General features: G+C 37.2%; 6 protein-coding genes and 1 non-coding gene across 8 annotated transcripts; 4 read left to right on the top strand and 3 right to left on the bottom strand.

Moving 5' to 3' along the window:
* Window positions 1-282: 282 nt before the first annotated feature.
* On the bottom strand, window positions 283-2,773 carry LOC127253719 (pentatricopeptide repeat-containing protein At4g14170-like). Its single transcript, XM_051278485.1, has one exon. The coding sequence runs from the start codon at window positions 2,617-2,619 to the stop codon at window positions 712-714; it is 1,908 nt and encodes a 635-aa protein (XP_051134442.1). The 5' UTR covers window positions 2,620-2,773; the 3' UTR covers window positions 283-711.
* Window positions 2,774-3,406: 633 nt separating this feature from the next.
* Window positions 3,407-5,034, top strand: LOC127254642 (gibberellin 20-oxidase-like protein). The gene is made up of 2 exons (XM_051279896.1): window positions 3,407-3,833; window positions 3,971-5,034. Exons 1-2 carry the CDS (start codon window positions 3,463-3,465, stop codon window positions 4,611-4,613), a joined length of 1,014 nt encoding a protein of 337 aa, XP_051135853.1. The 5' UTR covers window positions 3,407-3,462; the 3' UTR covers window positions 4,614-5,034.
* Window positions 5,035-5,737: 703 nt separating this feature from the next.
* LOC127245698 (uncharacterized) lies at window positions 5,738-9,165 on the bottom strand. 2 transcript variants are annotated; one of them, XM_051266713.1, is made up of 6 exons: window positions 8,683-9,159; window positions 7,712-8,493; window positions 7,564-7,622; window positions 7,264-7,392; window positions 6,586-6,721; window positions 5,738-6,437 (listed from the first exon to the last, which is right to left on the bottom strand). In XM_051266713.1, the coding sequence occupies exons 2-6, from the start codon at window positions 8,414-8,416 to the stop codon at window positions 6,231-6,233; spliced, it is 1,236 nt and encodes a 411-aa protein (XP_051122670.1). In that variant the 5' UTR covers window positions 8,417-8,493; window positions 8,683-9,159; the 3' UTR covers window positions 5,738-6,230. The 2 variants fall into 2 exon arrangements, with proteins under 2 accessions (XP_051122670.1, XP_051122674.1); XM_051266717.1 differs by having other exon boundaries at window positions 6,268-6,442; window positions 7,712-9,165.
* Window positions 9,166-10,659: 1,494 nt separating this feature from the next.
* Window positions 10,660-12,339, top strand: LOC127244497 (uncharacterized). Its single transcript, XM_051265040.1, has 3 exons — window positions 10,660-10,963; window positions 11,514-11,568; window positions 11,823-12,339. Exons 1-3 carry the CDS (start codon window positions 10,835-10,837, stop codon window positions 12,146-12,148), a joined length of 510 nt encoding a protein of 169 aa, XP_051120997.1. The 5' UTR covers window positions 10,660-10,834; the 3' UTR covers window positions 12,149-12,339.
* Window positions 12,340-12,481: 142 nt separating this feature from the next.
* TRNAC-GCA (transfer RNA cysteine (anticodon GCA)) lies at window positions 12,482-12,553 on the top strand. The gene has a single exon. It is a non-coding gene; the product is annotated as a tRNA-Cys (tRNA).
* Window positions 12,554-12,682: 129 nt separating this feature from the next.
* Window positions 12,683-18,259, bottom strand: LOC127244452 (protein pleiotropic regulatory locus 1). The gene is made up of 17 exons (XM_051265031.1): window positions 17,913-18,259; window positions 17,734-17,758; window positions 17,432-17,543; window positions 17,101-17,179; window positions 16,802-16,864; window positions 16,306-16,390; window positions 15,387-15,479; window positions 15,115-15,178; window positions 14,953-15,038; window positions 14,771-14,872; window positions 14,581-14,664; window positions 14,388-14,448; window positions 14,240-14,306; window positions 14,051-14,128; window positions 13,380-13,444; window positions 13,166-13,243; window positions 12,683-13,074 (listed from the first exon to the last, which is right to left on the bottom strand). Exons 1-17 carry the CDS (start codon window positions 18,032-18,034, stop codon window positions 12,902-12,904), a joined length of 1,437 nt encoding a protein of 478 aa, XP_051120988.1. The 5' UTR covers window positions 18,035-18,259; the 3' UTR covers window positions 12,683-12,901.
* A 312-nt stretch (window positions 18,260-18,571) lies between these two features.
* On the top strand, window positions 18,572-19,432 carry LOC127245220 (uncharacterized). The gene is made up of 3 exons (XM_051265967.1): window positions 18,572-18,751; window positions 18,872-18,933; window positions 19,072-19,432. The coding sequence occupies exons 1-3, from the start codon at window positions 18,694-18,696 to the stop codon at window positions 19,195-19,197; spliced, it is 246 nt and encodes an 81-aa protein (XP_051121924.1). The 5' UTR covers window positions 18,572-18,693; the 3' UTR covers window positions 19,198-19,432.
* The last annotated feature ends 499 nt before the right edge of the window (window positions 19,433-19,931 follow it).

Raw genomic sequence — 19,931 nt, 5'->3', positions numbered from 1 at the left:
ATTACTAAAATAAAGTAGTATTTAATAAAAAGTAGTGAAGAGATAGTTAAGCAAAGTGATTAGGACGGTGAAACTAATGTTCCGGATGGCTCAAGAGAGGCCAACAGAATCTCAGAAGCTAGGAGAACTTTTTCGAATATTTAGGAAGATACCTTTTTTCCAAATTTATATCATTATTTATATTTTTTTGTATAGTCGTAGTTGTATGAAAAATACTTTTTTTAACTTAGATTAGATCCGGTCCGGTCTACTAATAAGAAAATCACCTCTAATTTGGAATAGATAGATATTAACAAGGTTTCGGTGAATGCCAAAAAGTTGCTAGACAATAGGAAGATGTTAAAAGATCATCTAACCCATACCCATTACAAAGTGATATCAAAGTTGGAATGATCTCGTAAGAGCTTTCAAGAACAAGTTAATCAAGCAGGGAAGGGAAGCCCCACAACATCCTCATACTTCGACTCTAATGGTCTTTGTCTTTCAATAACATCAAGCCTATCTTCTCTATCTAGTCTTGCGTGCCTCAGCAGAGCAGAGCAGATTCTCAGATAGAATTACATCTCCTCAAGACCGTCCCAATCATCAAACTCAAACGCTACCATAAATGCATTGATTCCAAGCCTGCCCAAATCAAGACAGGAACTATAATCTGTATGAATCCACAAGAATCACAGACCTCAAAGAATGGCATGGACAATAATGCAATTCTTAAATTGCGCTAGAGCCTGTAACTTTCTTCAACAATCTTGTGTCCATCCTCCTCCTCAACTTTTCAACTTCTTCCCATCTCCCTTGTTCTGCATACAAGTTCGACAGAAGCACATAGTAGCTGGCGTTCTCCGGGTCCAAACTGATGAGTTTCTTGGCAACGAATTCTAAAATTTCCGCAGGTCCATCAATGTTTCTGCATCCAGCAAGAAGCGCGCCCCATATCCGCCTGTCCGGTTCAATAGGCATGCTATTCACAAACTCAAGACCTTCTTCGATATTTCCTTGGCGACTGAGCATGTCCACCATGCAAGCATAGTGTGCCAGGTTTCGCTTAACTTGATAAACCGTTTCCATCGAATGAAACCAGCTCCAACCCTCATACTCTAGCCCGCAATGGCTACAAGCAGATAGAACTGATATGAAAACAACATCATTCGGCTTTATCCCCCTATGCAACATGTTTGAAAAGCACTCGAGAACCTCCTCCCCATACCCGTTAATCCCATACCCATTTATCATGGAACTCCAACATATAAAATCATCAGAGGGATTTTCTTCAAAAACGGTCTTACCTTCCCTTGTTCTTCCAAATTTGCAATACATATCAATCAGCGCAGACGTCAAGAATGCATTGGTCGAATATCCGCTCTTTATTACATGAGCGTGTATGTTTTTTCCAATCTCCAAAGCATCGACCTTAAAACAAGCTTGTAATAGACTGACCAAAGTGAACTCATTAGGGTTCTTGTTGGCCATTTGCATCTGCCTCAATAAGCCAAACGCAGTATCGGGTTGTGAGCTTTCAGCATAAACTGCAATCATTGCACTCCAAGCAATAAGATCTTTCAACCTAAGCTCATCGAATACTCTCCGTGCTGACTCTATGTCATCAAATTCAGCATACGTCTGAAGAAGTTCGGTGACTGCCGAAGCAAATTCAGTAAATCCCATTTTCAGAACATAACTATGGAATCCCTGTTGAATACAATTCTCACTCAGTTGCGAATATGCTCGAATCACTTCCTGTATTATCAGTTCATCTGCTTTATCAACACAACAAGATTGCAGTTCAAGAAAGATATCCAGAGCTTTCCTTGGGCTTCCATTTTCAACACAACCATGTATCATAATCCTCCAAGAAACAATATCCTTCTCCTGCATATGTCCGAAAAGCAAAAGCGCTGCCTCTATATGTCTGCACTTGGAATACATATCCAGAAGCGAATTATGAAGAATTACGTAGGAATAAAACGACCTTCGTATAGAATAACCATGAATTTCTCTCCCAAGATTCAGTGAAGCAAGATCAGCTGAAGCAGAGAGGGCACTTGAAATTGTAACGTGATTCGGCTGCATGCCGTAAATCACCATCGCCTTCAACAGCTTGATGGCTTTCCAAAACTCCCCATTGTTGGCACATGCTGAAATCATTGCACTGCACAAAACCAAATCTTTACAAGGTGTATGATTGTATAACCTAATTGCAGCGGTCATGTCCCAGCAAGAATAAACGCTAACAAGTGCTGTCACAATGGCTACCTCTGAATCAATGAACCCCATTTTTAATGAGTATCCATGAATTCCACGTGCCATATCCTTCCCACCAATTAACCCAACAGCCTTTATCACGCTTAATACCGTCACAAAGTTCGGCCTTTGTTCGCTTACAAGCATTGCTTTGAACAAACCTATGGCTTCCCGAGGCCGGTTTTCCCTCACCAGACTCGATATCTTCGATGTCCATGACTTTAAAACATCATCTTGAGCAAATAATTCATAGGGATCTACCATACTCAGCTTCTTTGGTTGGGTTCTGCCTTTCCATGCGGCGTGAGGAGCTAGGTATCTCTTAGTCCCTTTGTCGAACAGTTGGCGTGCGCTGCAAGAGCGAACGACATTAGACATAAGACTGTCGACGAAAATCAAAATTCCTGAGCCTGATTCACTATTCTTTTGATCTTTCTTCCTTAGATGCAGCTATATCAGTATTTTGAGAGGGAGCCATTATCCTCCTCGACGCCATTATACCATCGGAAGTTTTGAAGAACTCTGTGGCGGGGGAAATCTCGTACGGGGAACAATTTCTAATTAGTACCAATTATAAACTTTTATTATTCAGGTTTTAAATGTCAAAATTGCCCCTCACAGTAGTAGGTATTTTCTCCTGCTTGTATCTGAAGCAGAACATTTATTAATCAGTTTCTTGCTAACAGTAACAGCCATTTAATCATAGAAAGGAAGGAAGAAGAGTTCCATGGCAGGATGGGAATGGGATCACACGTTGTCTTAACTTGCCGTATGTGTTTGACATTAATGCCAAAGATTTCACTTCCCAGAATGTAATTAATATATATACTCATAGCATAATCCCACAACCACATACAAGGCTAGGCTCTTAATTCAATTAATTATAGGTATTAGTAGTATAAAAATGGCTGCTTAATTGTCCAGGCATCCATCCATCCATCCTACCTGTCATCCCACTTAATTCTTCTACGAACTACCAGGTCAAGCCTTTCTATACTTATTATTGATTAATTAAGGTCATTTACGCGCGTGCACCACGGAGAAGACAAGACAGACAGACACAGTTGAAGTCATTTGTTAATTTCATCATGTCTCATTCATATATATATATATATATATATAATCATCAGCCTGCAGTGCAGCCTACTTAAAATCAAATCCAAAACCTGATTGATTATCTGCATTGGCTTCTTAGAGGCAGACATAGCAAGCAAGGAAACAATGATTGACCTCTCCGAAAACCCCTTGCAACTCCCTGTCTTGAATGTATCCAAATGCCCGCTGGATTCGTCCTCTCTCTCCTCCCTTGCTGCAGCCTGCAAAGAATGGGGTTTCTTCCAGATCATTAACCATGGAATCTCCAAGGATCTCTACACCAAAATCTACTCCCTATCCAACAAGATTTTCTCCCTCCCTCCCGAGTCAAAGCTTAGATTAGGACCTTCATCATTAACCAAAGCATACACACCTCATTTCATCGCGTCCCCTTTCTTCGAGAGCCTTCGAGTCGCCGGCCCAGACTTTGCTGCCTCAGCTCGATCATCTGCCAATGCCCTCTTCGAACACAATATTAATGATTCTCATGACTTCAGGTGACTAGCTAGCTAGCTACCATTTTTGATTAATTTATAATCTCTCTTACATACATACATACATACATACATACATGATCAGAATTTAAATACGATTGGTTTAATTTCTTGTCTCTTATATAATTGGTGCACTGCAGTGAAATAGTGGAAGAATACGGGACAAAAGTGACCGAATTATCCAAGGCAATCCTCAAGCTAGTGCTGAGGGCTCTGGGAGAAGGATTCGAGACAAAGTACTACGAATCCGAATTCAGCAACTGCCATGGATACTTGAGGATAAACAACTACACCCCTCCGGACAACCTAGAACAATGCAATGCAGAAACGGAGGGGCTCGGAATGCACACGGACATGAGCTGTCTGACGATAGTGTACCAGGACGAAATCGGGGGGTTGCAGGTGAGATCCAAGGAGGGGAAATGGATGAACATCCTTCCCCGCGAAGGAACCCTTGTAGTGAACATCGGCGACATGCTGCAGGCGTGGAGCAACGAACGGCTGAGATCATCGGAGCATCGGGTGGTGCTGAGGACGACGAAGATCAACCGGCTGTCCTTAGCCTTCTTCTGGTGCTTTGAGGATGAGAAAGTGGTGGCAACGCCCGAGGAAGTGGTGGGACAGGAAGGAAGAAAGGCTTACAGGCCATTTGTTTGCCGGGAATATCTTAAGTTTAGGGAAAGCAATGAGAAGGGTAAGTTTGAGAAAGTTGGGTTTACAGTTAAGGATTTTGCAGGGGCTGTCGAATTCGAAGATCATCATCATCGGCAATTGTTGAAGTGATCAGAAGATCCTCATCAGTTGGCAGTTAGTTGTTGGTTCTTATCTTGCCTATGATCATTGATTTAATTCTGTCGGAACCTTAACTTCCTCTAGGGTTTGGCTGGCTGGCTGGCTGGCTGTAATAAGCCTACATGATCTCGAAATCCTAAGATAGGGGTTCGGAAAAAGTTGCATTTGGCGTTTAGTGAATTTGTCTTGACATGAATGTATTTAATATTATTAATTTGAATTGGGTTGGGTTAGGTTGGTTGTGTGTGTGTGGAATTATGGGAACGAGGGGGTGTGGTTTGACCTCTAAGGACAGTTGGAATTCCACTCCCAACTTGCAAGAAAAAAATATATATGTATATATATATATATTTGTGAAATTTAGTATAGTAATTAGAATGGGTGGGCGGGCGGTTTTGTATTGTCGTGTAAATGCAAGGTGTAAGGAGGGAATGTGTATTGTACTTTTGTGGGTTTGTGTCATTGTCAATTCTTGAAGCACTTGGTGTCTTTAGTCAACTTCATTTGTTTTTCTGGGCTTGCCTATCACATGGGATCTCTTCCATTTGTTAATTAAGTCTGTCTAGTTGAGTTACGTATTCCTTAAAATTGGGATTTGATCAATGTTGTCAGGGGGCTTGGGACAAGTTTCTTGCTTTAAAAATTAACCAACTTAATAATAATAATAATAATAATAAATGGGTTCTTGAAAACTTTGGGTCATTGTGGGATTTATACTCACCATTCATGAAACCAAAAGGGCCACCAAAATTGATCTCGAAAATGGGTTCTCTAAGCTTTATCTTTATTTTTTCAGAACTACTAGTGGAGATTTCATTGAGAATTATGGATGAAATGGTCACAAAAATTGAAGACATATGGGCATAAAATCCAATTATTCATTTGCAAATTGCCACATTAGTCAACCATGATAAAGTTGCTTTAATTATTTTGTTCACCTTTTATGGGCAAAATGTATGATCAATAATCAAAATAATTTGCCACGGCCTTTGACCAAGACTCATATACAGTATAATTTGTACAAAAAAAAAACAAAAAAAGGCCCATCTAATCATTGCTGTTTTGTTATTGATCAGTTTGCCATACATTTATATATATAATAATATTTAAATAAAGTGGCTTTATTTAGATTATCAAAAGTAAATTACAACCCTACTACAGTTTAGTGCGTTTGTTTGTGACTACATTTGTAATTATACCATCCTTATTGTTTTATAGCTCCAACACTCTTTCCAAAAAATAAAAATTCATTAAAACAATTCGAAAGATAAATATGCACAGGATTCCCTAATTGATTTTGCTGGACTTACAGGGAATCAAGAAACTACTAACAATTGTAATTTAAGGTTTGATAGACTGTACAAGATGGTAACTTTATTGAAGGAAAGAAGACTGATTGAAGCTGCCATAGTAGACTTCTCTGTTGTGCTTCCATGATCAAGAAAGGCTGGCGAAGAGAGCTTGGACTGTTGCAGCTGCCACTTCCATGACTATTCCTCAAAGATCTCCTCTCAATTCCTAGAGGCTACTTTCTGCTGCTTCTTGGCTACAAAACCTTCAGACCCCATGTTTGCTCTCCATGCTCATCTGTATCAGAAATGGGAAAGATCAACCAGGTACACTTCTTGAGTTCTCACCTTCCTCCATTTCTTGGAATGTTCCGTAAGAGGGCAAGTATGCGTGGGGAACATCCAAGGCTACTGCTCTTTCGATTGCAGCCATGTGCTCCTCCATGTGTTCCTTTGCAAGCGATGCTTTTCTCTCCATTCTCTGTGCCGGAGGAATGCCCATTATACGTTCCTTTTCCAGCATGGACTGAACTAACAGAAGTTACGACAAGTTTTATTACCACCATAGTATTATAACAAAACCTTTCAAAGCTTTAAATTGATCACATTGCAAAGAGGTATCATGGTAATAAGGACTTCTTATGGCTTCCGTATCTATGAATCAGAGAACTCACATCAAATGCTCTTTCAGATTCCTTCAGTATGCAAAGAATAGCATGGTCTGATGTTATGTTGCAGGAGAGAACAATGTGCTCAAATCGTCCATCCACAGGAACTGCGGTTCTAACTAGAGGGGTGATTTTTTTGCACCTGCATATGGAACCAACTTGAATCAGCCTCTACCCAGTGCAGGTTAATTTAGCTACTTGAATGTGTTTGTGTGTGTTTCAAATCATGTCACAAGATTTTGTCATCTTTCACAATTCATACAATTATTTGAATGCGTGTCTTCGTCTTCGACATGAAATGGTGAAATAAATGGAAAAAGGAATCTCTAGCATGTTATTTAGTTTGTTTAATCTAACACCTTTTAAGGCATATAGCAGCAACATTAAGGCACAAGGCAAGTATTGTAGCTACAGAACTGGGTAATACATCAAACATTCCTGGAATATCTTTGCACTTGGCTACAAAATCATCTAAGAAAAAAAATACATACAAAAAAAAAATAAAAATGCAGAAAGACGAAATAACTCAGGCAGGAAAGGTCACAAGATCAACTGTTTATATCTCTAGTAATACTCAAGTGAGCTATCTATTTTTATTGAACACCCATGTTATATGATTTCTAAGATCTTGATATCCAAAACTCCCTCAAGAAGATACATCATGCAAGATCATTCAATGCATACCTCAAAGGTTTTCTTACAATTATATGGTATAGGCGACCAGGTGCATACAGCCGCCTGGGATCTCGGAGCATCTTCTCTTCTAATGTGCAAGTGTCTTTTAAGCACATTATGCACAGCAAGCAAGGAAAACTGTGATTTAAAAGAAAAGAAAAATAATAATAAGTGTTAATCTCACCAATTTAAAATTAAATGTTTAAGCTCATCCTCTTCAGAAAAGCATATTCATAAAATGTGACAACCTAGGGCAAACAATAAAACTAAGAAAAAAAATACAAGGTAGCAAGACCTTCAATCTTTTACCAGAAAAGTGATTTGAAGAGATTTTCCAGTGCCACGGTTGTCCTAGGTAAGAAATCATCCTGTTTAAAGAAGTTGATAAACGGATTTAGATCATACTATCATAGAAACTGGTAGAGACAGAATTTCCATTCAACTCAACAATAGCTACCTGGAGCACCACCGAGTTAATAACATCAGCATATCTCACAGCCAAGTTTAGTGAAATACACCTTGTTGGCGCAATGGCAAAACATCGAATCCTTTTCCTTTCAATATGCGCAAGTTTCTCCCTATTCTTGACCACCAACATTGTTAGCAATGTCACAACTCCAGCTCCAAGGGAATGCCCGATGAATGTCAGAGCATAGTCTGGATATGTTTCAACTAATTCCTTCAAAGTATCACACTCTTCTTCGAAAACATAGTGAGCTGCCTTCAACAGCCCATTATGCACATAACCTCCATCATACGTTGTCTGCCCCAGTTTGTTATCAAGTAACAGCAAAAAATCACTCTCCTTCACCAAATTAAGACCCCTAACTGCTAAAACTATATCTGCATTGCTGTGATCAAGATAGATCATGTATGGGGACACTCTCCCTTGAGTGTGCACATAATCCTTTTTCAATATAATCCAATCAGGATTCACACCATATCCTCCAGGGGGAGCCCAAATCGGATTTCTAATGTCGTCTTCATAAACAGATAGGATATATCGACAAAACCGGGGAACAGGCTCAAATTCACTAGCTGTTGCAAGACCCCAATTCTCACTCTCACGCCCAGCAGTGTACAAAAATTTCTTCCAAACCCAACGAATGCAGGCTAAACAGGACACACATTCAACAAGTGGGAGGCAGCAGGCAACAGACATGGATGTCTAAAAGCTAGTTACACCAACAGAGATCACTTTTTTTACAAATTTTTTTGAAACCGACAAGCAGTAGAAAGCTGCACTGGATAAACAGGATTTCGATCATCTTTCAAAGGAAGCCAAACACCAAACATGTATGTAGCAACACAAATGGATCAAACTCGAAAGGGCAGATACACATTTCCCCAATTCACAATCAACGAAACGAGTAGAAAGAGGCTTCTACAGCAAGATCAAAATCAAAATCAAAATGGACTACTACTGACCTTCAAATAAATTACAGTACGCATCAACACAGAAGACTGGATAATTGATTTACGACGAAACTAATGCGACAACCTCAACTTTCCGAACAGTCCTTCACCGTGAAATTCAACTCCAACCAAAAAACTACAAAAAAGCGGGGAGAAGTATTCAATCCGAGATCAAATACGCGAAACCGACGCCTCAAAAACTGCTAAGAATTACAAGGCATAGTCATCAGCAGCATCAATTATTCTTCCCAGACGGCGTGATTATTCAGAAACACAATCATGCTCAGTCGTATGATTTTGGGAAACCACAGCCACCCGGTAAAGGTATCCGTCGAATATCGACAAGAACAAGAAACAGCTCGAATGTGCATAAAATGGAAATCCAGAAAGGAGCAGATCATTGTAAGTACAAAAATTAAGGAAAAAGGAACGAACTTTGAAACCTTGGTAAGCCGAAGCGGACGCGTACCGCTCCGGTCCGTGTCGAGCCGGGCCGGTTTATCCTCAGAATGTTCTACTTTTTATGCTTAGATTCCATTGTTCATTTCATTTTGTTTTATTTATCATCAATTATTGGAGAAGAAAATTGAAATATAATATATATATATATAGTTTTATTAACACTAGTGATGATATAAGATTTGCGTAATTATTGTGGTAAGTAAGTAAGTGGGGAGTGGTTATTACACATATGTCGTGTTCTTAGGGTTTGAATAAAATAAGGGATAAAAATATTTATAATAGATGTTTAAATTAAAAAAATAAATACTTGATACAAAATAGAAAATATAAAATAATTTATTCTATATATATAATGATTGTATCCATATATTAATGTGCAAGAAATATAAAACGTTGATGTGTATATATAAACTAAGATTTGCAATCAATGCTTCATTAAGAAATTAGATCTAAATAATTATTTGTGTTTGAAACTTTTTACTTTACATTTATTAACAAAAAATCTTATATATCAATAAAATTTGGATATTATATACATACTATTAATGCTACTTGCATGTATACGTACTAAACTTGCACGCACAAGTTAATATAGAAAAGCCCAACACACTCCTACATATTAAAGATGAAATAAAAAATAAAAAATAGTTTGAACGGTATGTTTTTTTATACAAATTTTTTCAAATTTTATTATTTGGACTCTGTATTTTCTGAAAAAAATACATTTTTTCTTCTCACAAAATATCTTATCAAATATTATTTTAATACCAAACTCAAACCAAATTTTTCTAAACCCAACTTGTTTCAATTTGCATTCTTTTTTTTCTTAATATAATATTTTTTAAGAAAGAAAAATAAAATATTAAATTTTAAAATTTTTGTAAAAAAAAAGTAATACTCCCTCCGTCCCATTAATAAGTATCTAATTACTTTTTACGCGTAATTTTAGGTATATTAGTATTATATTGGGATATAGTAGAAATAAAGTAGAAACGACTAAAATAACCTTATTAGTATGTGTGATATAAAGGTAATACATTTGTGTAATATATTGTGTAAGTTGTAAGGGTATTTGTAATGTTAAGTAGATAGTACCGTTACTAAATAAATACTTTGTTATTGGACGAACTAAAATAAAGAAATGAATACTTTGTTATGGGAGCGAGGGAGTAAATAAAATTCTAAATACACACACTTGGCTAATATTCAATAAGTGACTTATGGAACTTGTGTGGTGTGCTGCTAGCCTATAGATGGTTCCACTTGGCTTGTTGTGCCTATAAACTTTATAGGTTGTTATATTCAAATTGAATTTATTATTTTTTGGTAGAAACTGGGAATTTTCACGTTATAAAATAAATAAGTGATGGGTCGAAATTAAAATTAAAAATCATACTAGTCTTGGACCAAGATCCCTGGCTTTCCCAAACTTGAAAAGGCCCAAATCCAGTCCGGACAGCAGCCCATTCTGGAAATTCATTTCATAAATAAATCCCTAATTCCACAAAAGACAAAACCATCGAGCTCGATTCAAAAATCAGCTCAATTCGCATTCGGTCAGTCTCTCCTGCAAATCGTTCCCTCGAAAATAGGGTTCGGATTGCTGGTCGAGTGACGCAACTTCAGGCCGGAGTTGCCTAAGCCGATCACGGTCGAACCCCATCTTGGCGAGCGGTGAAGTAAATTGTGCGAAATAGCAACAATGCAAGAGCCGAGAGGTCTCACCAATAGCAGAAAAAGGCCCCTTGAAGATGCCACGACCGACGTCCAATATTCCCTTCGCTACAAAATCCGTGCTTTTGTTAGAGATCTTCGCCCCCAGTTCATCGAGGTTTGTTTGAATCTTTCTTGAATTTCTTAATTTATAAAAGGAAGAGTCTCCTTAGCTGCTGCTGCTGCTGCTGTTTTTGGAGGATTCTGTGATTTCTGGCACAAGCTTCGTTCTTGTGCTCCCCAGATGTGGATAGGGTTCTGTTTCAGTACGCCTACTGTGATAAAAATGGCGAAAACAACGCTGTCATCTTATTAGGGCTGTAGTTTTTCGTTTTGGGCTTAGGGGGCGATGATAGGAAGGGGCTGGTGCATTAAACGATCTTGTGTCATCACTATTGCATCATTTCCCAAAGGCATTTTAGGAAGTAGATAGCGGATTTCCCAAAGCTGGGTGGACTGGACTAATTGCTCATTATGAATCCATCCTAATTTCTCCTGTATGTTTTGAAATAGAAGAATGTATTCTTACTGTCTAAAAACTTATCATATGATGGAAAAACGGTATTGGAAAATTTCTACATAAACTCTCTCATGTAGCTTCGTGACTATTGATTGTATTCCATGAACTTTGGATGCTGAGCTGATAGGTTAAATTTACTTTGTCACAGGTGCTCAAGACCCCTGATTTTCAAAATTGCAAGGCTGCTGATGAAATCCGTGCAGGTAAGATCTTAATATATAAGATTTATTGCGAGAATTTTTATGTGGGGCTTCGATTCAGCTTTCTTGATGATTAGGTCCTTTATCAATCTTTGTCCGTGCTAGTCTTTTCACCGTGATATCTTTCATGTCTCCAGTATACGGCTGTAGCAAGCATCTGAAATGCTTTATATTCTACTCAATTTCACTCAATGATTAATGCTGAAAAATTTTGATCCCCACTCAAGACTCAAGACTGTAGAATATATACTATGCAGGGATGAAGCAGTTGATAGACTTGTATAGACAGTTGGTAGATGAAGCTGTTAAGCAGAATAACAGTAGTAATGGTGAGATCAAGCCCAGGGAGCATCATCGAAACGTGAAGCCAGTGGAGCATCAACAGGATGTGAAGCCTGCAGCAAATCCTCTCGAGAATGGAGTGCAGGCTAAACCTTCCGATCCTTATCCTCATCCTCAAGGGACGTATGTTGTTGGTGGTTCAGCTTTTGGTTGGAACTTCATAACATTCAACGGCAGCGATGCTGTATATTATGGGCAAACAAGAGAAGCATTTCGGATAAAAAATCCCAAGTCTGAATGATGAGGCAGCGACAACCCTTATCTCCCTTGTTAATTAAGTTTCTTGCATGATCATGCTATGCAGTGCAATTACATGGAAGGCTATAGCTGTAATGTAGTCCAAGGCTTGACAGACAGGTTTTGTTGTCGCTAATTTGTGTGTATTTTCTTTAATTATGAATGTTTGTAAGAAAAGCTTATAGGATTTCTCTAGCTACCTCACCCCACCCTTGGAACAGTTGTAATGTATTATTACGCATATCAGATTATCAGTTGACTACCGTATAAATACCAAAAATAAATATATCATTATGTTAGCTATTTATTAAGTTACTGTTGCATATGAAACAACAAGGGGTCCATAGCTCAGTGGTAGAGCAATTGACTGCAGATCAATAGGTCACCGGTTCGAACCCGGTTGGGCCCTACAAATAGGTTGTTTTCACTTCAGTTCGTGTTTTTTTTTTTTTTTTTTTTTCTATCTATTTCTGACTTTGAAATCTTGTGCAAAATTCGGAAAACTGATCCAAATTACACAGAGCCTCGTGCACCACCGTTGTTTGGATATAGTTTCGATAGAAGTGAATTTGCAATGAGTTAGGAGACAGATTTAGTAGCAGAAACATGGAGGGTACACACTTAACTACTTAAGCATCACACATTTCAAGATATCAGCTAGCTATCAACTATGAATTTTAAGATATAAGTAGATTTTACAAGTCACAACTCCTCTCTTTTTATCCGCAAGACAAAAATGAGTAACTCCAAGGATGCATTAGAAGCGGCGCATGTCTCTTGGTGGCTTGAAATGGATGGGATGAGTTTCTGGGGTCGCCGTCTCATCCTCCTTCCACATCTTGATTGTCTTGTCTGCTTCACAAGTAATAAGCCTGGAACCAGTGACGTCAAATGTAATGGAATAGATGCCAGCTTCACTGTCCAGGGATCCTGATAAAAAATTGCTCACAAGTGTTATATTGCTTGATACAAAGGTAGACTACGCAGATTAGAGAGAATAGATGTCTGGTATATGCTTTACCGGGCTGCACGATGGTTTGCGCTTGCTGAAAATTGTGACCGCTCTTCCAGTCCCAGAACCACAAGCTACCATTGTCACCTAGATGGATAAAATGACAGAAAAGTTAAAGTCATTTATGTTTTTCTTCATTTTTCTATGAAAAGAACCTGCCATTTTGGTCTCTGTAAATCCCCTCAAGCAAATAGATAAGGAGCAAAACAAGATTGCAACACACCTGCTGTAGCCAGTACGCCCTCCTCATTGACTGCTGCTGAATTAATAATTGTTTTCTGCTGAGAGCTGTGCATTCGAAAAATATCAGATAACATCGTATGTTTGAGATTCATTTGTTGCACAAAAGACAAGGTAGAAATATGAGCACAATTTCACACAGCAGAGCAAGAAGCCTGAAACATTAAGCAAAAAGCCTTTGCTGTTCTTCTAGGATAAAGCAAGTCTACAGAAGACAACTGGATTTCGTGTTCCAAGGCCTAAAAGGAAAACATTGAAGACAACCACTCTCCACAACAATTAGTCTGCAAGGTACTACTGACATTTCTATTACTTTAATTTTATTATTGCATTGTAGTTGTAGTTAGGAAAGCAGGATTGTTTTTTGACAATTTGTTTGGACACAGTAACAAATGCCAGTAAAAATCAATTAATTGAACAACTAGATATCTCTCAGAATATAAATTGACTGAAGAACAAATTATTCAAATTACTATTTATTTAACATTGGATTCTATAATTAAACCTAAAGAAAAATACAACGTTCTACTTTACACAGATCAAAAAATAATAGTCACAATGCAAAAGAGCATTTCCAAGCAAGTACAACACATAAGCACGTTCTGCAGATCACACAATCATACAGCAGCAAAAATTCTGGAGACTAGAACTTACAGCATGTTGTGCATAAATTCTCCTTTCGGAAGTTTGAACTTTTTTATATTCTCAGCAGATGCAGATACAAAGCATTCCCTGCAAAGTTGAAATTCAGTAATTACTAGAACTGATGACAAAAGTAAATCAGTCAAGTATGATGTTACCAAAATCACCCAAACCTGGATCATACACAACGCCGCTACTTACTCTTTAGGATGCGGAGCCATAGCACGCACAGATTTTTTATGGTGTGTGAGAGTTGCCATTGTTTTCCCTAGCATGTACAAACACTTCTACTTTTAAAAGACAACAAAATATTTAAAACAGCATTAAAGAACGACTTAATACCACATACCATATCTAAGGTCCCATAACTTAATTGTAGAATCATGAGATCCTGTTATGACTTGTGGATCCTGCATTTGACATAGAAGATAATTTATCCAGAGCACACCATAATATGTCATCATCGTTATAATAGGGTTCCTGAATGTAATGCCCAAGCATCTGATAGTAATAGTTAATCTAAATTCATGTGTAAGCCTCACCGTAGGACGAGTGAAGACCGAACATACTGTATTATCATGTCCACTTAGCGCATGAATTTGCATTTTGCTGCGAATATCCCACACCTGAAATCACATGGTCTGAATGAGCACGCAACCTGTCTGGTATTTCAGAAACTTCTTATAAGTCTATATGTAACTGGAACTACGATGTCTGAAAACAATTTCATACCCGACACACAGAGTCTCGACCGCCGGTAAGCAAAATGTCTATAGTAGGATGAAGAGCTAAGCAGTAAACACCACTGAGGTGACCATGATAAGATCGGATAACCTTAAAACATAAGGAACAGTATTACAACATTTAAATTCAGATTTATTTCAATTAAAGTGGGGTGAAATCATGTCACCAACCTTATTCTGCTCTAGGTCCCAACATTTGACTAATTTGTCATCACCAGCAGAAAACATGTATGTATGCTTGTCACTAACGGCCAGGCCTGAAAAAATAATATATCTCATAAATTGATTCAGGCAATAGAGTTTAATATAGGCAAATGCATGAAAATGAACTACCTCGAATTTGATCAATGTGACCAGTAAGTGTAAGTTTCAGCCTGCCACTTGCTAAGTCCCATATCTTGCACCAATGAAAGTAAGGAAAAAATGCAATAAGTAAAACATGATGAGAAAGATTAAAAAACAAATAATGCAGCAGCATGTGTTTGGCGTGAGGGTATCTTGAAAGGGAATATGACAGAAAATAAACAAAGGGATCCACTCTCTGTTTCATCCAACCTCTGAAAAGGAGGCTAGTCAATTTCATATATACAAGATAAGGTTCTAACCTTGATTGTCCGATCAGCAGAACCAGTACAAAACCACGTATTACTCGGGTCAACAGCAACAGAGCGCACCCATCCCAAATGGCCACTAATGACCTATAGAAGTGATACTTTGCAATGTAAGAATATTATAGAATATCACTATTGTGTGGGTGTCAAAGAGAAAAAACATATCAATTCTCCAAAGATATCAAGGAGAACCTTGTGAGTAGTATGTTACAAACATTCTTACAACATTACGAAAGTTGCATGATGTAAGCCTTTCCCTTATATAAGTTAGACAACTGTCGGTGACTGTAGTTCTACCCAACATAAAGAATTTTAAATTACCTAGAAAGTCAATATTTTTTTTTTAATATTGTGTGATCCTAGGGAATACAGATTTAAATTGCTAAGTTAGTAAGTGGCGTACTTGTTTGATTTCCAAATAATTTAGACACAATACTGTCCGTAATATGACCTGTGCACCAGGCCTCATTACAGAGTAAATACAATTTCTTTGTTATATGACAAAACCCTAGCAATTCAAATTTCAAGTCCAGTCTAATTTTTATTTTACCTCTGGATATGTAGAAGGTTTCATGGCATATGATCCCCAGATATAGTGTAATGTTGTGTTTTCAAGTATTTATATCTCATAAAATATCTCCACCACAGCTTTAAAACATGATAAATAAGATCTAAGTAACTTCTTCAAATTTGAGAGTTCATAGTATGGCAAAAACCTAACTGAAACGACATGAAAAAGGAAGCTCCATACTTCAAATAACTAGAAATGAATTTATAAAACTATTATACATGTAGTCATATGGTATCCATAATGATAAAGTAAGAATATTTATAAAATATTATGGCTTAAAGAGAGGTAGTCTAAAGGTCAAATGAATGCATCAAGACTGCAAACAATAGGTTTGTTTCTCACTCTATAATTCTTCCAGGGTGCATGCCAGACGGGACGTGGCCATCTACTAGGAATTCTTTCCATGATGGCAGAAGTTGAAAAATTCCTGAAAATCATCCATAAAAAAAGATTTCTATCACTGGCTAGTAATGCCTATTGTTACCCATGTTATTAATTTATTATAATCCTATATTAAATTAAGCAATAAACAGAAAATAAATATTGTCATGAACAAAGTGCAAAATACATATCTTTCATCCATAGTGTGCTGAAGCTTAAATTTTTTTTAGTTTAATTAAAATGGTTTGAGTGATTACTCCCTCAATTCATAATACCAGAAAAGACAAAAAACAAAAACAGAAACTGATGACGGTTGTGCAACTCAGAAAATATTTAAAAATCATGTGGAACTATTGTTAATATCAGAGTAACCATCAATTTTTAAGCCTGAATTCAGAAAAGATTGCGGTAACTAAGAGTTTCAGCAAAAGAAAACTGTAAAGATCAAAATGAATACCTTTCAGATGAAAGGTTAGCAGGAACAACTGCTGCACTCTTGCCTTGGGCACCAACTTCAGTACTGCATCAGGCATTTTCAAAGGGCAGTGAATTTCATTTTATTGGAGTAAAAAAGAAAAAGAAGCGTGTGATTAGATGTATATCCATTCAATTCTCATCTAACAATTCAATATCTCATACTCTAGAGATATATAGGGCCATGTTTTAAGAAATACAATTAACGTTTGTACTATTACCATTACATCATACTATAAATTGTTTACTCAAATATTGAAACAAAATAAAAGTAATACATACGCAGCTCTAGTCTGCCCTGCTGAGCTAACTACCAAATCTCTCTGTGAGGCACCTTTCTGATCATTGGATTGCTCAGGAACTGCACCAAGAACTCACTTGTTATCTTATCAGAACTTATTCATGCAGTAGCACATGCGTACATTGATCATATTTAAATGAACAACCACATCAAAATATATTTTTACTTGGCAAACAGTTGGTGATGGTGACTAGTCTATCAAGTTTCATCATTAACAGTACTGCATTACAACCACTACACACATGAATACACAACCCTAAACCCTAAATAAACTAACAGCTCTTAGGTGTTGAAGCTGACAAGCAGGAATACCTGGAAGAGCTAGAACATTCGAGGGTGTAGATTTTTGAGATTGGGTCTTTGCAGCAGCCTCATTTAAAGACTCCACCTTCACACTTTTCAATCCTCCATACTCAGCATTAATCTAGAAGATCAAACAACAATAGACAAGTAAACATATCAATTCTTAGATTTAACCATTTTATAATGAACTTCGCCTAAAAACTGAGAAGATTGTAATAATCGTTATAGTAACAAGACACACTGTATTCCAATAAATTTCCACCATACTTTCCAGCATATATTAACAAGAAAATTAAGCATTTAGCACCAACCTTGTGACTAACTCGAATTCTCTTGCTGCATAAAAAGCAAAATATCAAATAAATCAACTGAAAAAGGATGCTCATGGCAATGTAAGTTTACAGAATCATTAAAAAAAACCCATATAATTATCCAAATATATCACAGCCCCAAACAAGACGAGCTTAAATGAATTGAAGAACTTGAAAACCTCTCAGGGTCGGGTGGAGGAAATTGTCCATGTATGGGAGAGAACAGATCAAGTGCTCGCTTCAAAGATTTGAAGCTCAGCTTCTTCAGCGATTGCGGCTCTACAGCTAGCTCAGAATCCATCGTCGCCCCAGCCGTTCACAGACGAGCGTGTCCCGTAAGATTAATTAGCAAAAATAAAACTAAGATTGGCCAAAACAAAGCTACTATAGTGAAGTACAGCGCCCACAACGGAAGTCGGCGGCCGCACAACCACGATCCGGCGGCGGCGGAGCCGAATGGTTGGGAACTTCGGGGAGTCTTGTCGATGGGGTTAAAAGCCTGCTATGTGGTTTTTAATTTATTTATTTATTTTAGGTCTTAATAATGAGCGCGTTCTTTTGGAAATTTCTAACATTTCATTATTCCATCGCATTTATTTTATAAAAATGTTAAATTATATTTTTATTTTTTAATTAATTAAAATTAATTTTATATTTAAAATATTAGATCTATTCTACTAAATAAATTATATCATATCTTATCGTATCATACTATTATTTTAATTTATTTTTTTTTAATTTAAATTTTAACATAAAATTCAACTCCAAACAAACAAACCCTAAAAAAAAAAAAAGTTGAATATATATATAAAAAAAACACCGGCGGCAAATGCAATATTACAATTTCTGAGGGCATGAAAGTATAACAAAATTTGGTCTTCATTAAATTGGGGTTTCCGCTAGGGTTTTGCAGTATTCTCACGGCACAGCTTGCGCCAATCGAGTTGGAGGAGTGGAAAGATGTCAAAGAAGAACGATTTAGGTCGAAGAAAAAGACTGCACGATTTCGATTTAAAAAGTACACACTGCAATTTGGTTTGCGCCATCTTTGTTTGATTATTTTTTTGTGATCTGCGTTGATTTTTTGTATATTATCTGGGTGAATATCGTCGTGGTCCTTTCATTGATGCATGGACAGGAGAAAAGGAAGAGAAGGAAAAGAGGGAAAAGAAGCTTCAAGCCAAGAAAAATAAGATGAAAGTAGGTCACTGATTATTCAATTTTCATAGCATTGTTCTTCTATTACCATGATTTAACCTTTCCCAAGATTTTTTATTTTTTATAAATTGTTTTATTCGTATATGAGATGACGAAGAACTTGATGTGTACAATGCTCAGGTTGATGGCAAAAGTAAGAAGAAGAAAGGGGGCGCTGGATTTCAAGTAGGAAAGAAAAAGTTGAAAACAAAGTTGACACCGTTGGCAAAAGCTAAAGCTTCCCAAGCAATGGAGGTTGATCAATGAGGTTGATATGGACGCACTGATTACCAGAAAATAGATCAAATTTGACAGGAGTGTTTTTTGTAATGCAGTTATACACTTAAAACCTGACAGGTCTACAATTTTGGAATCATAAGAATGCACTTTGCTTATTTTCTTTGCATATTTTGTATGAAATTCTAGTCCTTTGTATGAAATTTTCTAGGAAGGGTTCTTTGGCCTTTGGGTGCTCCAAAGTAGAGGGATTGAAATTTTACAATCTATGAATTCAGAATTTATTACAGGCTGCATTGGAATATGGGGCTAGTTTATTAATGCCCCCAAAGTGTTATTAGATAGAGCTCCATTGCAGATTGAAGGATCTGAGAGCAATGCATGCTGTGGCACCAGTTTAAAATTGCATTGCTTGCCTACTTATAAATTTTGGCCCCTTTTGTATCCTCGTTTATGGCCTAAAATAATCTCTAGACGGGTATGGACAATTTAGAGAGTCTGCTTGTCCATAATTGAACATGCAGTTTAATTTTTTTTCATAGAAACGACATAGGAATGTTTTCAATTGGTCTTCTGTACTTGATTGATGATATCTAGCCAAAAATCTCTCATCAAACAAGATTCTTGATAATTCCAAGCTATTTGCTTCATGTGCTCATTATTAATGCTTATGTGAGACCAATTGAAGTTTCTACATCTAAAGAAGTTGTTTGCAAGTGACTGTACTGTTCAAATTAATGGTGAATGATCCAATCCATGCGTTG

Source organism: Andrographis paniculata, unplaced genomic scaffold (assembly GCF_009805555.1).
Source record: "Andrographis paniculata isolate CXL003 unplaced genomic scaffold, ASM980555v1 Contig10END, whole genome shotgun sequence".
Classification (NCBI taxonomy): Eukaryota; Viridiplantae; Streptophyta; class Magnoliopsida; order Lamiales; family Acanthaceae; genus Andrographis; species Andrographis paniculata.
The sequence above is the reverse complement of the archived record's forward strand: the minus strand, read 5'-3'. Positions and strand labels throughout refer to the sequence as shown.